General features: G+C 51.0%; 1 protein-coding gene across 6 annotated transcripts in view; it reads left to right on the top strand.

The window, feature by feature from the left end:
- SLC37A1 (solute carrier family 37 member 1) overlaps positions 1-19755 on the top strand; it is a 74625-nt gene that overhangs the window by 19934 nt on the left and 34936 nt on the right. For all 6 annotated transcript variants that reach the window (XM_027582154.2, XM_027582152.2, XM_027582155.2 and 3 more), the window contains 5 exons: positions 6561-6642; positions 13916-14048; positions 14718-14796; positions 18122-18257; positions 19596-19672. In XM_027582154.2, the coding sequence (XP_027437955.1) occupies positions 6561-6642; positions 13916-14048; positions 14718-14796; positions 18122-18257; positions 19596-19672 (507 nt within the window). The remainder of the gene's footprint in view (positions 1-6560; positions 6643-13915; positions 14049-14717; positions 14797-18121; positions 18258-19595; positions 19673-19755) is intronic.

Genomic DNA, 19755 nt, shown 5'->3' on the forward strand with positions numbered 1-19755 from the left:
GTATTTCCTCTTGATTAGATTCAGTTAACGTTCTTTTGTCAGGAACACCACAGAAGGGAGATGACTTCTCACTGCTGGGTGAAGGAGCTACGAATGTGGGTGCAGGAGGGGCTGGGTGGGTCAGGTGCTGTTGGCTTGGAAATAACGTGATCAGGAAGTGCTGGAGAAATGGATACATATGGTTCTGCTCTGTGTTTGATGTGTGTGTGTGGTATGTGTTGTGTTTGATGTGTGTGGTGTGGGTGTGTATATGGAGTGCGTGTGTTTGATGTGTGTGATATGTGTGGTATATATGTGGTGTGGTGTGTTTGTGCGTGTGCGTGTGTGTGTTATGTGTGTTGCATGTGGGTCACGTGCCCTGCCCCCCGCCCGCTCAGAGGCCGTGGGAACAGCAACACTCAAGTGGCGGTGAGCACCATGCAGCCGGATCTTGGTCTCTATGTGCCGTCTCCCACAGAGGGAGCCAGGCTTCCTTGGAGACTGGGCCGATGTCAGGGCTGTGGGGCAGCAGGCCAAGGAAGATGAGCCGGGAATATCTGGTACCAGAAAATAAGGAGGTGCTTGAAAATGAAGGGGCTCTCACTGGCTAAGTCTAGAGTGACTTGAGATTTAAAACAAATGATACTAGTGATGGATTAGCCCGTTGAATAAAATAACCTCGTGAGCGCGCACTGCGGTAAGTAAGTGTGTGCACAAGGGGGAGAAAGGAAGCCCCCCCGCCCCCGTGGATCCCTGCCGCTGAGTAGAGCCGCGGGGCCTGGCTGGCCTGCTCCCGTTCCGTGACCGTCAGAAGCACACACTGTGGGGGAGACTGGAGGACAGGGTAGCCGTGTGGGCTCCACGTATGTCCCCACAGACTGCATATTAATTACACAGGGGAAAGTGTCGCTTCCCTGAGGGGCGGACAGGGGCAGAGAGCCCCTTAACCAAGTGGTCAGTGCCAACGTCACTGACATCCTGTCTCTGCTTTAGGGTGCTCTGGAAAGGACTCACATCATAGCTGTGTGTGGTTTCCTTGTTCCCAAGTTAAGGATGGCTTTGGACTACTTCCTATGCCAGATCCTAGTGCCCAGTTACTCTCCATCTAAAGTATTTGTTTCTCCTCATTTGTATATGACTCTGATAAATAACACCCCAGCAAGGAAACAGATACTGTGCCCTGCATCGCTCAGGTTGAAGCAGGTTGCTGTTCATCTGGGGGCACGTGCGATGTTCAAGAACATGTCTAAGGAGACCCTGCGGGTGCACACCTGTCCTGGGCTGGCATTGCCGAGATGTGCTTTTGTTTTGCTAGAAACTTCACGTTAACCCCAGCGCTGGTCTTGTCGTGCTTGTAGATGCGAGCAAGGCTACCCCCAGACATAACCACAGGGTAAGTGGCACACCGAGGAGCGAAAGGGTTCAGTAGCTCACCTGTAATTGTACGTGTTTAATGTTTCCAAGCCTAAATGTGACACCGAACCAAAATACAAGTGTCATCTTGCATTCGTGTCCTGAGGCTGCTGTAACAGCCCCGCACACAACAGAAGCTGGGAGTTAAGAGACCCAGGCATCGGCGGGGCTGCGTGTCTCTGAAGACTGCAGGGAAGGATCCCTCCTGCCTCTTCCAGCTTCTGGGGGTGGCTGGCGGTCCTTGGCCTTCCTTGTCGTGGCTCTGCCTCCGCAGTCACTTGGCCGTCTTCCCTGTCTGTCCCTGCATCTTCATACGGCCTTTATAGGGACGTCAGTCATTGGATTTAGGATCTCATGTGATCTGAGGTCATACATGGGTTCAGGATGGCCTCATCTTAACTAATTACATCCACAGGACTTGATTTCCAAATAAGGCCACGTTCTGACGGACTTGAATTTGGGGGGCACAGGATTCAACCCAGTGCAAAATGGATGATAGAAAACAAATATCATCCACAATTCTGCTTCATAAAGGATACAGGAAGACAGAAAATGAGGTTAGAATTAATTACAAAGTGGGAAAAAGAATCAAGAAAGTTGTGTAGGACTTTGGTCCCATAACCCCGGGGAATCCCACAGAAGTAAAATGTCTGCTCAGTCTCCAGGACAGGTAAATTGACACGGCTGCTGTGGTCAGACCTTCTGGCGGGGAACAGTCAGCCTGGGCTGCTGGCTGTTCCCCCCACCCCCCCAAATCCCATGTAAGCAAGATGAGGAAAGGAAGGGAGGAAGGACAGATTTGGAAATAGGGGAACTAGAGTCGGCCCTGATACTGGCTAAATAGATAGCGTTTTCCTGTTTAGGAGACGTAGGTTCTGTCTCCAGGAAAATGCTAGTATACTGTGTAGGTTCACCCGTTGCCCTGACTTCGGGACAGCTTCTCCCAGAGAGCCCTGCCAACCTGTAGGCAGTTACCTGCCCCAAAGAGGCTGATTCATCAAGGAAAGTTCAGTTCAGTCTGGAACCATGCACTGCCCCCTCTGTGGCCCCTTTAGTCATGGGGCGTCCCCCCAGCGAGGGACAGTCAGGGGAACCTCCTTCATCCCACTGGGCCCTGTGCTGGTAAGAGCTACATGTAGAGATGCCCGTTAGGGAAGGAGGCAGCAGCCTGGGGAATGAACGTGGAGGCCCAGGGAAGGAGGATGGCAGCCCAGAGGTGGAGGCTGGAGGCCCAGGTGGGCCACTCAGTCCCGATGACCTAGACAGACTTTACCATCTAGGAATGCACATGTATCAGGGCCCCTGGGGCTCTTCAGACATGATCTGGACACACAGAGGAGCTCTTTATTTCTGGGCTTATTTATTCTATTTAATAAATATGTTAATGTCAATAAGGATCAACTATTTGTGCATAGAATATTCTATTTATGTCTGGTTTGAGACTAGAGAGCATGAACCCAAGGCCCTTTGAAGTTGAGCCACTCTCTCAAAATCCTTACCTGGGTGACGATGAAATTCACATTCTCCTGGTTGATAGTACACCTGTGAACAGGTGTCAGGTAGCATCCTCGAGGGCTCCAGATTCTTCTCTGAGACTCCGATCTGGGAGGTGCTGGGGCTGACTCAGTCCCAGAACTTTGTTCATGCTCCTTGTGGAGATTGCAGAAGGGAACCCTGTGCCCAGGTGGGGTCAGCTCAGGGTCCCCACAGAGCTGGAGCCCTGCCTTGTGCCCTTCTGCCACCTGTACCTCCTCCGTGGGTGACTGTCCACTCGGGCGGGCACTCTGTCTGAAAGTCACTGGCCTTTTCAGGCCAGGAACAGGCAGGTTCTTCGGTGGTAAGGGCTGTGCCTCCTGAAACGAGGGGCCGGCCTTGCCTTCCTGGGGGGGCCCCTGCTCTCCTCTCTTGCCACGCTTCCGGATGACCTCTTTTCTTCTGCAAGAAGTACTTTTCTAGAGAGTGGTTCAAACTTTGAGGCTGGAATGAACCTTTCTCTTCTTGCCCAAGTGTCTTCTTTTCTCTAGTCTCTGATTCATTTGTCTTACTCTTGGGCTGTTTTCGCATAAACCAAGAAGAGCAGCAGGGCCTTAGGCCAGGCTTTCTTATGTCATCAGCCTTGTTCATAGCGTGTCTGCGTCACTGACTTTCTCCTGGAGGTCAGGGAGATATTTATATTCCTGCCTTGCATGTATCTTTCGAAAAAGTTGCACAGAAGCGAAAAGTAAAAAAATAGATAGGATCTTAAATGCCCAGGATATGGGCTTACAAGAAATTTGCAGGTAATTCTCTTACAAACCAGTTAATGGTTTCTTTCTGTCTACTTTGTGAACTCTGTTCACTTCTGCGTCCCAAATTTCTCTTTGATTATGGTTATTTTTTTTAAGAATATTTAAACAGTTTCAATTGCACAAAGCAAAAGTGGCAAAATTTTTAAATGTAATATTATGGTGATGTTGCAAATAGGATAAATAATTGATATAGGACTAAGTGAATAATACACAGCCTAGGACAATTTAAAGTACAGTTATAATGTACTGTTTGTTTGTTTTTTAATTTATTGATTTTAATCATGGTAAGTGCACTCCTCCTTCATCCCCATCACCTCGCTCGCCCATCCTCCTGCCTTCTTTCCCTCCGGTGACCATCACTGTGTTCTCTAGAGTTATGAGTCTGTTTCTTGGTTTGTGTCTCTCTCTCTCTTTCTTTTTTTTCCCCTTCACTCATTTGTTTTGTTCTTAAATTCCACATATGAGTGAGACCATATGGTATTTGTCTTTCTTTGACTTTTTTCACTTAGCATACTACTCTCTAGATCCATCCATGTCATTGCAAATGGCAAGATTTCATTCTTTTTAAGGGCTGAGTAATATTCCATTACACACACACACACACACACACACACACACACACACACACACATACACACCCCACTTCTTTATCCATTCATCTCTCTGTGGATACTTGGGCCGTTTCCATTATCTTGGATACTGTAGATGACACTGCTATAAATGTAGGGATGCACGTACCCCTTTGAATTTGTGTTTTTGTATTTTTTTGTGTAAATACCCAGTAGTGCCAATACTGGATGGTAGGGTAGTTTTATTTTCAACTGTTTGAGGAACCTCCATACCGTTTTCCAGAGTGCCTGCACCAGTTTGCATTCCCACCAACAGTGTAGGAGGGTTCCCCTTTCTCCGCATTCTCACCAATATCTATCATTTCCTGACTTACTCATTTTAGCCATTCTGACAGGTATGAAGTAGTATCTCATTATAGTTTTGATTTGCATTTCCCTGATGTTGAGTGATGTTGAACATCTTTCCACGTGTCTGTTGGCCATCTGGCTGTCTTCTTTGGAGAAATGTCTGTTCATGTCTTCTGCCCATTTTTAAATTGGATTGTTTGTTGTTTGGTGTTGAGTTGTATACGTTCTTCATATATTTTGGATACTAACCTTTTATCGGGTATGTCATTTGCAAATATCTTCTCTGATTCAGTAGGTTGTCTTTTAGTTTTATTGATTGTTTCCTTGGCTCTGCAGAAGCTTTCTATCTTGATGAAGTCCCAATAGTTTATTTTTGCTTTTATTTCCCTGTCTCAGGAGATATATCTAGAAGGATGTTGCTATGGCCGATGTCAGAGAAAGTACTGCATGTGCTCTCTTCAAGGATTTTTATCTCTTCAGACCGATATCTCTCGTGAATATAGATGTGAAAGTCCTCAGCGAAATATTAGCAAACCAAGTCCAACAATATATCAGAAAAATCATGTATGACAGTCAGGTGGGATTAATTCCTGGGATGTAAAGGTGGCTCAATATTCAAAACAATCAACATGATACATAATATCAGTAAGAGAAAGTTTACAAACCTTATGATCATTTCAGTAGATGCAGAAAAAGCATTTAACAAAGTACAACACCCATTCATAATAAAAACTCTCAACAAAGTAGGTCTAGAGGGAACATACCTCAACATGATAAAGGCCTTATATGAAAAACCCACAGCAAACATCATACCCAATGAGGAAAAACTGAGCTTTTCCCCTAAGCTCAGCAACAAGACAAGGGTGTCCACTCTCACCACTGCTACTCTACATAGTACTGGAAGTCTTAGCCTCAGCAATCAGATAACAAAAAGAAGTAAGAGGCATCCAAATTGGTAAGGAAGAAGTAAAGCTCTCTCTATTTGCAGATGACATGATACTCTGTATAGAAAACCTGAAAAGACTCTACCAAAAAAACTGCTAGAGCTGATACATGAATTCAGTAAAGTCACAGAATACAAAATTAACAGTCAGAAATCTGTTGCATTTCTATACAATAATAATGAAGCAGCAGGAAGTGAAATTAAGGAAACAATCCCATTTACGATTGTACCAAAACCAATATAAAATATCTAGGAATAAACTTAACCAAAGAGGTGAAAGACCTATACTCTGAAAACTATAAAACCCTGATAAAAGAAATTGAAGATGACACAAAGAAATGGAAAGACATTCCATGCTCATGCATTGGAAGAACAAATATTGTTAAAATGTCCATACTACCCAAAGCAATCTATAGATTCAATGCGATCCCTATCAAAATGCCAACAACATTTTTCACAGAACTAGAACAAACAATCCTAAAATGTGTGTGGAACCACAAAACCCCCCAAATAGCCAGAGCAATCTTGAAAAAGAAAAACAAAACTGGAGGTATCACAATCCAAGATTTTAAGATACACTACAAAGCTATAGTCATCAGAACAGTACAGGACCGGCACAAAAATAGACACATAGATCAACGGAACGGAATAGAGAACCCGGAAATGGACCCGCAACTCTATGGTCATCTAATCGTCAACAAAGGAGGCAAGAATATGCAACAGGAAAAAGACAGTCTCTTCAACAGATGGTGTTGGGAAAACTGGACAGCCACATGCAAAAGAATGAAACTGGACCACTTTCTTACACCACACACACGAATAAATTCAAAATGGTTGAAAGACCTAAATGTGAGACCTGACACCATAAAAATCCTGGAAGAGGGCACAAGCAGTAACTTCTCTGACATCAGCCCTGGCAACATTTTCTAGATAGGTCTCCAGAGGCAAGGGAAATACAATGTATTCTTACTGCATCTTATATTATTTTATGTCATCCCCTACCTCTGTTTTGTGTTTCAGGTACAGAGCCTTCATTTTTATTTTGACATTTTTGCTGTACGCAAGTTTCCACTTATCCCGAAAGCCTATCAGCATAGTTAAGGTAAGAAATCATAAAAAGCACCCCATTTCATATCCTGCCTGTAATTCCTAGGAGGAACTGGTAATTACTTTAAGAGCCGTTTTGGGAGTGGGGGAAGGGGTGGGGGGGGCGGTGAGATAAATGGAGAAACCAGATGGTTTAGAAGCAAGTTATTGTGCTTTGATTGTTAGTTTCTCTTTTCTGAAACAAAAATCTTTGACATACTTTTAGGGTTTATCATTTTAGAGGTGATATTATATATATATATAATCAGTTATATTAATTGACAGCTGCAGAATTCTAAAGCTTAATTAAGTATTTATTCTGTGAATTTTCCCCCTGAATATATCCAATCCTAAGTTGTTCCCCAAAGTGCCTCTCTTGTCATTGTGCTCTGATTCTAAGTCTGGCTGTGGTGGTGGCTCTCTATTATTCTTAGAACCCCCAGCTTCTGTTTGAGTGATGGGTGAGCAGGAAGTTGCTCAGCAGACATTTAACTACACTTTGAGAAAAGAAGATTAAAGTAGACAATCCTACATAATAGCCAGTTATAACTGGGGAAGAAGCAGGATAATTTTCTTACTCTCATTGGAATGACATCATTTTTATAGACTTTGAAAAAAGAAAATTAAAGTAGACAATCCTACCTAACAGGCAATGATAACTGGGGAAGAAGCAGGATAATTTTCTTACCCTCCTAGGAATGACATCATTTTGCCTATAAACTCTCAACAGGCTTTTGACTTTCAATTGTAGAAGGAACAAGGAAATTGTCCAGTGCCAAAGAGTGCTTATTTACAGCCCGATTGCCCCCTCCCTCACCTAGTTGTGGGCAGGGACACGGGTCCAGCACTGTAATTCTGACCACTGTGGCCACGCCTCCTCCAATCCCACCGAGTGGTTGAGTGCTGGCCTCAGTCTTCAAGCCAATGGGAGAGGCAATGCCAAGCAAGGCTGTTGCTTCTATAGACAGTTTTGTACTCCCCATTCTCCAGTAATGCCCAGTGGATGTTAAATAGCATCCATCTATGCAAAGGATCCTACAATTCCTCCTTGACCTCTAGTAAGCCTTCCATGCCCTTCATGGAGGAGACTGTTGGAGAGGTCCCATTGAGCGCCGTGGGGCTGAAGGAGCAGGAGTTGTTGGGAACCTGCTGGGGTTTCAGCTTGGGATCAAGCTTGGATGGGGGAGGTGGACCCCTGGAGTAGCAGATGGAGGATGGGCCCTCACCGTGAAGCCCCAGCCTGGTGGGCAGAGGCTCTGGGACACAGGCAGTGTGGGGAAGGCGGGCTGGCCATCGGAGGATCTTCGTGGCAGGACAGGACACGTGGATTGGATGCGATATCGTGAGGGCCTTGTGTAGCCAGGAACGGATGTAGCAGTGCTGTAGGGCACCCTCCCAGCTTCCCTTTGGGAGCTTGGGGCTTACTGATGGGCGGTGTCACGATGAAGCAGGGTCCCATCGGCTCTTCTGGAAGCATTCTCTCAGTCACAGGGCTTGCTGAAGCCCATGGCGCGGCACGGTGCACCTGCTCATTTAATGGAGTCCTCTCAGCGGCCAGGGACTCAGGCGCACAATCCCCTCCTGCAGGGCAGTGTGAGCTCCGGTGAACTGGGCAGGGTCTCTGCTCTCAAGCTCTGTGCCACGGGGTCTGCAGGGTATTGAATTACCCGAGTGTATCCGCAGCCCCACAGCCGGGTCTTCTTCCACACACAGATCTTCAGACTTAGCACCTTAGTTGTGCTTGGACATGGATTGGCCTCACGCAGGATCTCCTGAGATAGATAAGGATGGCCCACTACATACGCTAACTTAAACTTTATAACGCCTTCCAAGGCTTTTACATGCTTTAGTGCATCTTATTTATAAAACTAGAACTAGGGGTGATTCTGGTGACACAAGGAGTAGTTTGAATTATCTGTAGCCTGTATTTCCTAACGTGATAAGCAAAACAAAATGAAAATGTATGTGCTTACCTGGAATTGATCACCAGTGGTTGTGAATTATAAAACGGTTCACGTTCCTTAATGACATTTGAAGAGTGGCGTGACATACGTCATTTCAGTGTAGCCAAAAGAAACGAGGGTGGTAGCAATGGACACGGGCCAGGAGCCGCGGGCGGGGCTGGGGCCGGCGCACCTGCTCCTTTCCACGTGCCCCCACGGGATCGGGGGCCCCCGCCTGCTCTGAGTGTGAGTGCCCAGCCCTCTCTGCACACAGGCAGCCTGGAAGGAAGGAGCTGTGAAGCGCTCAGCGGCAGATGGAAGACAGCTGGGAAAGCTGGCGGGGCACACCCTGACTTTGGTGGGAAGCTTGCTCTCTGGAAAGGCCAGTGTCCCGGGATGAAGGCTGCAACAGAAGGCAGCTCCCGTGGAATGTCTCGGCAGTGAACAAACTCATCCAAGAATTTATGTAGAAAAATGTCCAAGGGAAGTGTGGAGAAGATAGCATTTTTAAGCCACTGTAATCAAATTCTTATGGTATTGCATGAGAACAGACCAAGAGGTCAGTGGAAGAGAATAGACGGTGGGAAAAGTGTAACTTATTTAGCAAATGGCATGAGCACGACTGGCTATTCTTCTAGAAGAATAAAGTTGGATCCCTATCTTATAAAAATAGATGGGTGGATTAAAGATTTAAGTGTAGTAAATAAGCAAAAATCCAAGGGCAAAATTATGTCCGTCTGAGGGGTGGGTGTGAGGTTGGCAGACCTGAAGGACGGCCAGAGAGGGCGGAGCGGTCGTTCACAGACAAGGAGCCGGAATCTTGCCAAACCGGATGAGGCGAAGGCGGTGAAAGTCGCCCTAGATCGCCTTACACCCACTGTCCAAACACCTGATCGCGCGCTAGCCCGGGTCACGGGGAGAGAGCGGCAAGGGCAGCAAGGAGGGGAAGACAGCCGGGTGCCGCTGATGGGAGCGCAGGGCTGCAGGCTCCCGGGGAACATTCTGTGAACACCTATATGCACCCTTCAGCCCTGGGACCCTGGCCTGTGAAAACGCAAGGGTCCACACTTAGGAGAATCTGCGTAAGTGCCTTCATTGTAGCATCTGCCATTCCAAAAAAAAAAAACCAAAGGAGAAAGGGGGAAATAAAACCCCCGCATATTATGTGACCCTAATCAGCAGGTGGAAGTTTGAGTAAATTATGGCCAGTCCATATTCTGACATGTGCAACCACTTAGAATTAAGAGAGACACCTGGCTGGCTCAGTCAGAAGAGGGTGCAGCTCTCGATCCTTGGGGTCGTGAGTTCAAGCCCCACGTTGGGTGTAGCGATTCCTAAAAAAACAAAACAAAACAAAACAAAAACTTTAAAAAATAAATCAATAAGTAAATAAATAAGGCCACAATTAAAAGAAAAAAAAGAGGGCGCCTGGGTGGCTCAGTTGGTTGTGCGGCTGCCTTTGGCTCGGGTCATGATCCTGGAGTCCCGGGATCGAGTCCCAGATCGGGCTCCCTGCTCGGCGGGGAGTCTGCTTCTCCCTCTGACCCTCTTCCCTCTCGTGCTGTCTATCTCTCATTCTCTCTCTCTCTCAAATAAATAAATAAAAAATCTTTAAAAAAGAAAAAAAGAATTAGAGCCACACCAGTTCACACAGAAAGATTTCAGAAACGGATATGTTGAGTAAGAGGAGTTAAGGGGCCCTGAAGTCTGTACAGAAGGATTCCAGTTTTGAAAAATCAGCCATGAGCAGAAAGCTCCCCCGCTCTCTGTGTACACCTGTCAGTGGGGGTGTGTTTGTGCCACTGTCAACGTGGCACCTGTGTTCCCTCAGAGCCCCTGACCCCGCACGGGTCCCGCTGTGGGGACAGCATGGCCGGCCGGTCCTCCTGCCGCCGGCCTGGTCTCAGGCACTCCGGCTGCTCTCACAGAATCCCGTGCCCCGGTGGCTTCTCAGCCGCGGAGATTTACTGCTCACAGTTCTGGGGGCTGGAAGTCCCAGGTCCGGGTGCCGGCGGGCTGGGGGTCTGGTCAAGTAGTCGCTCCGGTTCCAAGCTTACACAGCTGTCTTCCTGCATGTACCTGTGTGTAGGTGCGTGCCTGGGAAGGGCCCTGCTGCCCACTGATCCCGCGAGGTTCCCTTTCGCTGCCCACTGGTGAGGTGGGGGCAGGGCTGGAGAGGGATCTGCAGGGGGGACAGGCGCAAACACTCCCAGCCACCCCTGCCCGCCGCTCCCCCCAGCCCCGCATTGCCTGTGGCTCCGTGGCTGCTCACTGTGTTCCCCCGTCACGCAGTCCTCTCTCGCCCCCGCCCCCGCCTTCCAGTCCCTGTGGCCTTTGCTGTGTACTCTGTTGCTGTTCTTCCTCCGTGGGGCACACGGACGGTGGTAGACGACCTCGAGGATCGTGTACCCGGCGCGCCACGCGCCACCTCGTCTTCCCATTGCTCAGCTTTTAATGACGGCCTGCTGCCCTGTGTGATTAGTGCTGCTTGTCTGTTGGAGCGCCCTGTAAACACTGGCAAAGGCAACTGCTTTTGTGAAGGTGAAGGACAGACCCCAAACGCTGTCACGCCGAGGTATGCGCCCATTCACCTGCTGAGCGTTTTTCTGATCGGTTCATCTTGGTCTATTTAATCCTTAATTTTCCCTCAAACGCCAGGTTGGGGAGTAAAACTCGCTGAAATACGAAAATATAGCAGTGTTGCTGAAACACAGCATGTGGTGACCAAGCATCCCCAGGACCCTGTACCAGAACAGTATGGGGTCTTCCCTTGCTTCCGTGCAGCCTTTCAGCGGCCCAGAGCAGTGGAGATTGAGCTTCCCCGGGGAGGGGGCGGGCTGTGAGTGGGAGACCCCCTGCCCGTGGCCGCCAGTCACCACGCCCTCCGCGAGGCCCGGGGAGGAGCGGTCTGCCAGCAGCTTGGCACCGGCGTCCCAGCTCCGAGTCCCGTCACTGCGGGACAAACCAGAACAGAAACGCTTTTCTGCTTGTTTCTGAAACAATCTTTTCTGTTTCTCACAACGGCTGCTCCCTGGGAATCTGACCTGATGGTAGAGGATGTGAAAACCGCGTTTGGAGCAGGGGTCGGCAACCTCCTCCCCCCTTGCTCCCGTGTAAGGCCCTGCACACGGGGGTCTCTCTTTCTCGGCAGGCGGCACCCCCCCACCGCCCCAGCCTGCCTACAGCATTCTTCGTGGGAGGTGAACAGGGAGGACAGTGAGGCGCAGGGTCTGGCCCAGGGAAAGGCTGATTTCTGCAGGCCAAGAGAAGGAACCAAGTATAGAATCAGGGGAATGGGGGAATGTGAGACTGCCCGCTGCATGCGGGAAGGAGGGGTTCGGCCTCAGTCTCCCAGTTCTCTGCCACATCCTGCTGGATGAGCCCAGAGCACGGGCAGGGGCAGAGGGGGCTCTGAGTAATCCAAGGAGGACGAGAGGAAAGTTATTTAGCAAAGACTTAACTGAGTTTGTAAAGCAGAGCCTTTAGCTAATTTTTAGGCAATGTTTGAGTTCTAGCAGAACGGCCAACGATGATGACAAAGCCACAGGACCCCAGAGTGGCTGAGTCCCGTGTGCCATGCCAGGTCTCAGTGGTGTGTGTCCATGCAAAACCAGGAGGTGGCCAGCCCAGGCTGACCACAGCCTTGGCAAGGGCGGCCACTTGGAGGTGATCGGCCTCTTTGGTGACTCCCTTCTGAAGAAACGGGTGCCAGCAAAGGATGGTTGTGGGAAGGACTCTGGCTGCCCCCCACCCGGTGCACCGAGGTGGAGCTCCTTGCCAACTGCTCTGTGTCCTGACCTGGGGGGGAATGCTCCTCCTGGGGCCAGCTTTCCTGGTGCCCCCCAGACCCCCTGCCTCTCTCAGGTGGCAGCTCAGTTAAAGTATGCCCCTTTAGGGCCCCTGCTCCCCCTAAGGACCATCTCCCTGACCTTGAGGGTGCCTCCTTTCTGCCCTCCCATCTGGAGGATTGCTTCCTCTGGGCCTCTTGCAGTGAAAAACCCAGAAAACGCACAGCAGGTGGCAGGGAGCCCCTGGGGAGGAGAGGGGAGACATGGGCCGAATGGCAGACTGGCAGATGCATGGAGGTTCCCCCATACTAAGATGGGCCCCGGCCGTCATGTGGCACTTTTCTGGAAGTGAGGTTCCTCTTCCTCGGGAGCACCCTGCACACGTCCCCTATGACCGCTTGTCCAGCCCTTCCTGGCACCTCCAAGCCCCACTGCAACGGCCACCTTTCCTCATGGGGCACCACGTCCCGAGCACGGTGCTGACTCATGGTGTTCAGCATCGCCGATCCCAGGAAGTGTTCTGTGGGTGAGGAGGGGCCGCCCCGTCTGCAGGCGGGCACAGTGAGGCAGGGTGGGAGCGGCTCGCTCAGGCTCCCACACCTGTCAGCCAGAGAGCTCCTGAGCCTTATGCTTCCCTTCCACCTGAGCGCCTCTGCCCCGGCCTGCCTCCATGCATCTGCCAAGGCTGGCCACCTCCTGGTTTTGCATGGACACACACCACTGAGACCTGGCGTGGCACACGGGACTCGGCCACTCTGTGGTCCTGTGGCTTTGTCATCATCGTTGGCCATTCTGCTAGAACTCAAACATTGCCTAAAAATTAGCTAAAGGCTCCGCTTTACAGACTCAGTGGACAACTTGGTGAGCTGGTGGCCTTGTGCCCCAGGTGTTTTGTTGTTTTATTGACGTATGATTTGCACACAGTAACATCCACAGATCTTAACTATCTAGCCTGGCAAATATTTACGTGCCCGCCTGGGAAATCATCACTTAGGCTCAGGTCGGGCCCCCTTCCAGCTCCAGCTCCAGGATCTGTGTGCCATGTCTCCCATGGTTACCCTCCCGCAGGTAACCAAATCCCCACCGGTGCCACCGAGAGTTCGGGGCCTGTTCTCCAGTGTCGTAAGTGGAGTCCTGCCGTTTGCACCGTGTCAGCCTTCCTCTGTTGTGAGATTGTCCTCATCGTTGCGCGGACCTGCGGCTTGTTCTTGTGTTTTGCAGGGCAGTGTTTGGTTGTACACGTCTAGCACGATGGGTCCATTCTTCCACTGCGGGCAGGGGCTGCCAGGATGGCAGCAGGCACGTCCAGTCGTATGGCTGCTCTGGGGGCCCCGCGTAGGCCTGTGTTGGCTGTGTGTGTTTAGGGCTGGGCGCGGCCAGGGGCCCAACGAGCCTCAGTCCCCGCAGGGACGCAGTGGGTTCCTGCAGACAGGCCGCCCCAGTGGGGCCTCGCTCCCCCGCAGCGAGGTTGTCCTGCGCGGGCTTTCGGCCACGAGCCTGCAGAGCCTCCCTGAGTGCGCTTTCTCCCTCTGGCCTCTGACGCCCGCGGATGTCCTAGGGCGAACTGCACAGGTACTGCACTACCCTGCACGAGGGGCAAGTCGAATTCAGCAGCTGGAGCCAAAAAGCCAGTGGCTCCTTGCACCACCAGCCAGCAGACAACGAGACGGACTGCAGCTGGGCCCCGTTTGGTGAGTTGTCCTCCTGCCCCCCCCACCCCCCACCCCACGGGCGCACTCGGGTCTGGGGTTCTGGCTCCTCCACGGCTGGGCGGCAGGCATGGACGGCACGGGCGCTGCCGGACTCCTGGCCTGGCCCGTCTGAGTCGCAGTAACCACCGTCTCGAGTGTGACTGCCCCCCCGGGGACAGCAGTCTCCTGTCAGCTGGCCCTCCCTCCACCGCGACTGCGTGTGCGGCACCTGCGTGCAGAGCCACTGCCACCTGGCAGATTCTCGTCCTGGGGGATCTGCGGAAGATCCCTTGTATTTTGTGTCGAAGCTGAAAGAGGATTTGCAGAGCATCAGCTGTGGGGGACAGCAGGGGGACCCCCAGAGGCGTGGGGCAGGGGCTGGCCTGGGGCTGGCCTGGGGCCAAGTGAGCGGTGGGGATTTCCTCTAATCCAAATGTTTGTTTAGTGAGTATTTGAAAATGTGGCGACTTTCTTTCCCTTTGTCAAGAAGCCACCCAGATGTTCTGCCAGGTCTTCTGCGCTGGAAACGGCCCCATTCTCTGTCCCAGTGCACTGCCCAACTGTACAGCGCTTGTGTGTGTGTTTTATCGTCCTGCCCAGAACAGAAACCGGTGTTGAGTGAAAAGTAAACAGTACTCACCATCTCCTGTTGATTTTCATCCCGTGTAGACCAGGACAACTACCAGCAGCTGCTCGGGGCCCTGGATTACTCGTTTCTGTGCGCCTATGCCATTGGCATGTACCTGAGGTAGGTCTACTAGGGTTCTCTGTCCCTTGCTGGTTCTCGTCCCTTTGGTGCAGAACGTGTCTGCAGGTTGCTTCCCTTCCCATCTCTTCTCAGAGGTGAGGGCAAAGTGAAAGCCAGCATGCACGGGGTGCTCTGTTGGTCAAGGCACCGCAAAGCTGCCCATTTTAGATGTCCCAGGTATTATGCTGATCAGGGCAGACCGTCCAGGGTTGGCGCTCAGGGCCCTGGGGTTTCAGATGCACCGTGAACCCTGCCTTGATGTGATCACCAGGGACAGGGTGCTGGTGGCTCCCAGGGATGCTCTGCAGGGTGCATCCTCTCCTCTGGTCTCTGGGGCTGCCATCTATTCACACGTCCCAGATCGCCAGCGTCAGAGCAGTTTATACTGGCTGCCTAGCTCGGCCCCACAGAGCACTTCACCGCCCTCCTTGTGCTTGGGGCACGGACCCCAGAGGCATGCTGTTGGGAATGAATCCCGACTCTCGTGCTGGCTCACACAACTTTGGGCAAGTTACTGCCCCTCTGTGGGCCTCAGTTTCCCCTTTGTGAAATGGGGAGAATGGTAGTTAACTCCTAGGATCGTGGTGAGGACTGAATGAGCTAATGCATGTGCAATGCTCAGAACAGAGCCTGGCCCATGGAGCGTTCCCAGCATCTTTACATGTGGTCATTACCCCACTCTGAACTGACCTAGGAAGGTGGAAATGGTATGTGGGTAATAGGACATGTGATTGGCTGATTAAAAACTGGCATTGTGTCAGTCCAGCCAGGTTTAAAAAAACAAAAAATTGTAGGGACTAAGGCCCTTAGCTCAAGAGGCTTTTGTTCAGAGACTGAAAGATCTTCAAGAGCTTTGAGAATCTTGGGGATCCCTGTAAATGGTTAGCTTCTTCCCTGATATCCACCCAGAGTGTGGCATCATCTCGACCTGCCCCCCACCCCCAGCTCAGGGCAGTTGGGTGGTCGGTGCCCAGTCAGGCAGTTTCTGTTGATGGAGCAGATGTCCCTCCACTTTATTGTTGTTTGCATAGCACTGCAGAACTTGTCTGAATGAACGAATGAATAAGGACAGATATGGAAGCCTGCTGTATGTGACGAAAACCAGAACACAGCCCAGCTGAGAAGGCGATGTAAGCATTAGACTTCGTAGGGCAGGAGTTGCGACCAGGCGGCTGGCCATATCCCATCTTGAGGTCACTCCAAAGACTGCAGTCTTACCGGACACCAATAACCTATAGTATAAAAAGACCCAAAGGTTGGAATTGTGTTTTTCTCAGTTACTAGAAATAGTATTTGCGTGTGGTTCTCAGCTGGGAGTGATCAATGTTCCCCTAGGCAACACTGAGCAGGATCTGGAAGCATGGTTGGTTGTCACAGCAGGAGAAAGGGGTGCTTCTGGCGTCTAGCCGGCAGAGAGCAGGACTACTAAGCATGCTCCAGCACAGGACAGCCCCTCACCACAGAGAATGACCCCATGCAACATATCAAGAGTGTTGAGGTTAAGAAGCCTTCAAATACGGTGGTTTTTTTGTTGCTTCTTGGTAATTTGTCACGCAACCCGCTAATGAGGGTTATTACAAAATTCTGTCTAATGTAGAATCTGGAGCAGACTCGTGACTGTAACGAGGGCATGCACTGCTTCTTTGCGTGGCCTTTTAGTAACGTCAGGGCACGTGGCTGGTGAAATGAATTGTATGTCAGGCAAATGGTCTACAGTGGGCGCCTTCACTAGCACAGGCCCTTCCTAGCAGGTGTGGCGTGGCCCTTAGTCCCTGTATCGGTTGGATGTAATAATGGAATGGTGTCCATTCCCTTAGGCCTTTTCTTTAAAAACTTTGGAGTAGAGACTAAATTTGGGCCCGGTATCGTATAGCAAGACTGAGAACATTGGTCAGCCCTGGCCGATGGCACTAGCTCTGTCCTGTGACGTCAGGCAGGTCAGCCGGCGCCTCTGGGACACTTTTTCTCTTCTCTGAAGCCAGCAAGTTGAAATAGATCACTTATTTGGCTCTAGAATGCTCTTGAGTTTGTTTGTGATCAGTTTCTACCCAACTTAAAATTTGACCTGAATGTTGTTCCTAATTTTAAATTACTTTCTCTGCTTTAGTCATTTGCATGGTGCTAGGTAGATATCCCTCTTTGGGGTCTTGAGAAGGAAAAGTTTCCTGATGTATTGGTTCTTGAGATGAAGGGCAGAATTTTGGAGATAGTTCCCTAAGTATTGCCCACAGGCATTACGTTTCTTATTATTTTACTCCCGGAATGGTTATGTGGAAGGAAAGGAGATCCATAGTTTTCAATCCCTTGTAATTATTCTGGGGTTTGTTCACTTAATACATGACAATGACAAGTAGCTCCACAGTGGCATTTCTCCCCCAGGCCGTCAGGCATCTACTTCCCGTGGCATGAGGTGCTTTATTGAGCAGACAGCCATGGACCGGGCCCTTTGCCCATTTCGATCTCATTTGAGCACCCAGTCAGCTCTGGGAAGGAATCGTCCCATGAGGCCAGCTCATTATCGAGTGACATTGCTGGGAAAGGAGCATAGCGGCGTAGCCCCCTGTGTCAGACCGCGCATTAAAGAAGATCTGTCTTCAAACCGGGTCATGGTGGTGGCAGGAGGAGGGCAGCTAATGGCAGAGCCCATCCGGCCTGGCGTGTGAGCGCAGGTGACTTAGCCACAGCTCCGGGCTGAGAGCCTTCCCGAGGCCAGAAGTGAGCCCTTTTCATGACACACGTCTACAGTCTGAACATCAGCATTTTTAAATACAGATTTACTGGACGCTGTTTATATAAAAGCAGGATTAACTAGCGGAACAAGTTTTTGCTGTTTTGTTTTGTTTCTAAGATTTTATTTATCCATTCCAGAGAGAGAGAGCCGGAGGGGTGGGGGTGGGGATCAAGCAGACTCCCCGCTGAGCGTGGAGCCTGACACAGGGCTCGATCTCAGGACCCCGAGCTTATGACCTGAGCCGAAACCAAGAGTCAGATGCTTACCGGACGGGGCCCCCAGGCACCCCGAGATTTTGGTGGTTTCAACTGGCAGCCGTCACATGCAAGTCACAGTGTTTGAGGTTTAGGACTTGACAGTTAGTGGCTCTTACTAGAAATAAAGTCTTAAAAGACGTTGCCGATGGCCAATTTCTGGTTAAAGCACTCCGCTGGAGACAGTTGTGACGAAATCTTCCTGGAAACTGTAGTGCATTTGAGTTCTGAAAGCTCCGAGAACAGCATGGAAACATCCAGAAAGATCACGGGCCCTCCACATCATGGGTGTGTCTGTCTTCTCATTTCTCATGTTTACTTCTTTTTCCTCTGTCCTCAGCGGCATCATAGGGGAGCGCCTGCCCATTCGGTATTACCTCACGTTTGGGATGCTAGCCAGCGGCGCTTTTACCGCCCTCTTCGGGTTAGGGTATTTCTACAATATCCACAGTTTTGGATTCTACGTGGTAACTCAGGTAAGGGCTGGGTCCGTGGCTGCCTGCGGCCGGGGTGTCCATGACAAATCGGACTGGGCGTTTGTGCCTCGAGTCCCCACCCCTGCCACGCCAGGAAGCTTCGAGCTGGGGCCACTCTGCTCTGTGTCCTTTCTGCCGGCAGGGTCAGCGCTGCGGGAAACCTCCTCCCCTTTGCTCCGGCCTTGCAACCGCTGTGAGGCCTCCCCAGTCCCAGGAGTTGTGTCTTAAAGAACCCCAGTCCCACCCCCATCAACACCCCAGCAGGGGGACGGAAGCAGGAAGCCCGTGAGCCCTTCCACCTTCGGGTGGAAGACTTAGGGATGGTGTGTCCTGTGATGCACTTGACCTCACGTTGGGGGGACGCGAGGTGGTAGGAGGAGGGGAGGGCTCCGGAGTTGCCGGCAGGAGGACGGAGCTGCAGGCGGTCAGCGGGGAGGAAAGGAGAGAGCCTCACGGTGCTCCGAGGGGAGTAGAGGCCAGGGCAGGCCACGTGGCTCTGCCCGTCCAGCGGGGCCCCGTCCTTGCTGCAGCCTTGCTCCGCCACTCCCCACGGCCCCGTGGGTAAGTACTGACTGCAGGTGGAAAGTGACTTGCAGTACTGCTGCTCAGCCTCTGAGGCTCTCTACATAGCCTGGGGGGTGCTGTAATATCATCAAAGCAGATTGTATGTAATTTGCTTTTTAAGATGTTGCCATAGGACTTTAAAAAGTTTGGGTGTTTTAATTACAACAGTGATTCACACTTTATAGTAAAAGGGGAAATTAGAGGGAAGGAATGCACAGTTTCCCAGAGTCCCAGCGTATTCCTAGAGGGAGGGCAAACCTGGCTGGCCCTGAGGCCAGACCCACAGCCCCCCGACTCCCGGAGGGCTGGCCAGCCCAGCGGCGGTGGGAGGGGGCACTCAGCTGGACCTGGTCTCCCATCTCCTCGTGAACTTGCCCTCAGCACTGCTGAGACTGCTCACCCTTCCTGAGCCCCTTCTTAGAGCCTAAGCTCGGAATACTCTCGGAAAGTGGAGGATTGCTTTCCCCGAGCACGGGGTCCAGCTTCCGCCCCTTTCAGAGGGTCAGGAGACAAGGAGTGAAAGTGTGGTCTATGAGTTTCACTGTACGCACTCATGATTACACGCACACGCACGTGTGTGTAGTTTAAAACACATCTTTGGCTGTTGAGGCTCACATCAAAGAGTGTTTTGCTGCCTTCTTTTTGTGGGAGTCCCCACTGTGTTCCCAGACTTGCAAAGAACAGGGAGGAGTGAGCTTTTGTGAGCCTGGCCTGAAGGCGGGGCGCACGCACCCTTTTCGGCTGGTGCTGAGCCCTCCATCCCGTCTGTCACAGATCATCAACGGACTGGTGCAGACGACCGGCTGGCCCAGCGTCGTCACCTGCCTCAGCAACTGGTTTGGAAAAGGAAGGTGAGCAAAGGTGGCCCCGCTTCCAGCGGTATTTATCTTTTCAGATCCTGATGAACACCAGACCACCACCTTCTTTTTAGTTA

The sequence above is a fragment of the Zalophus californianus genome, chromosome 1 (assembly GCF_009762305.2).
Source record: "Zalophus californianus isolate mZalCal1 chromosome 1, mZalCal1.pri.v2, whole genome shotgun sequence".
Classification (NCBI taxonomy): domain Eukaryota; kingdom Metazoa; phylum Chordata; class Mammalia; order Carnivora; family Otariidae; genus Zalophus; species Zalophus californianus.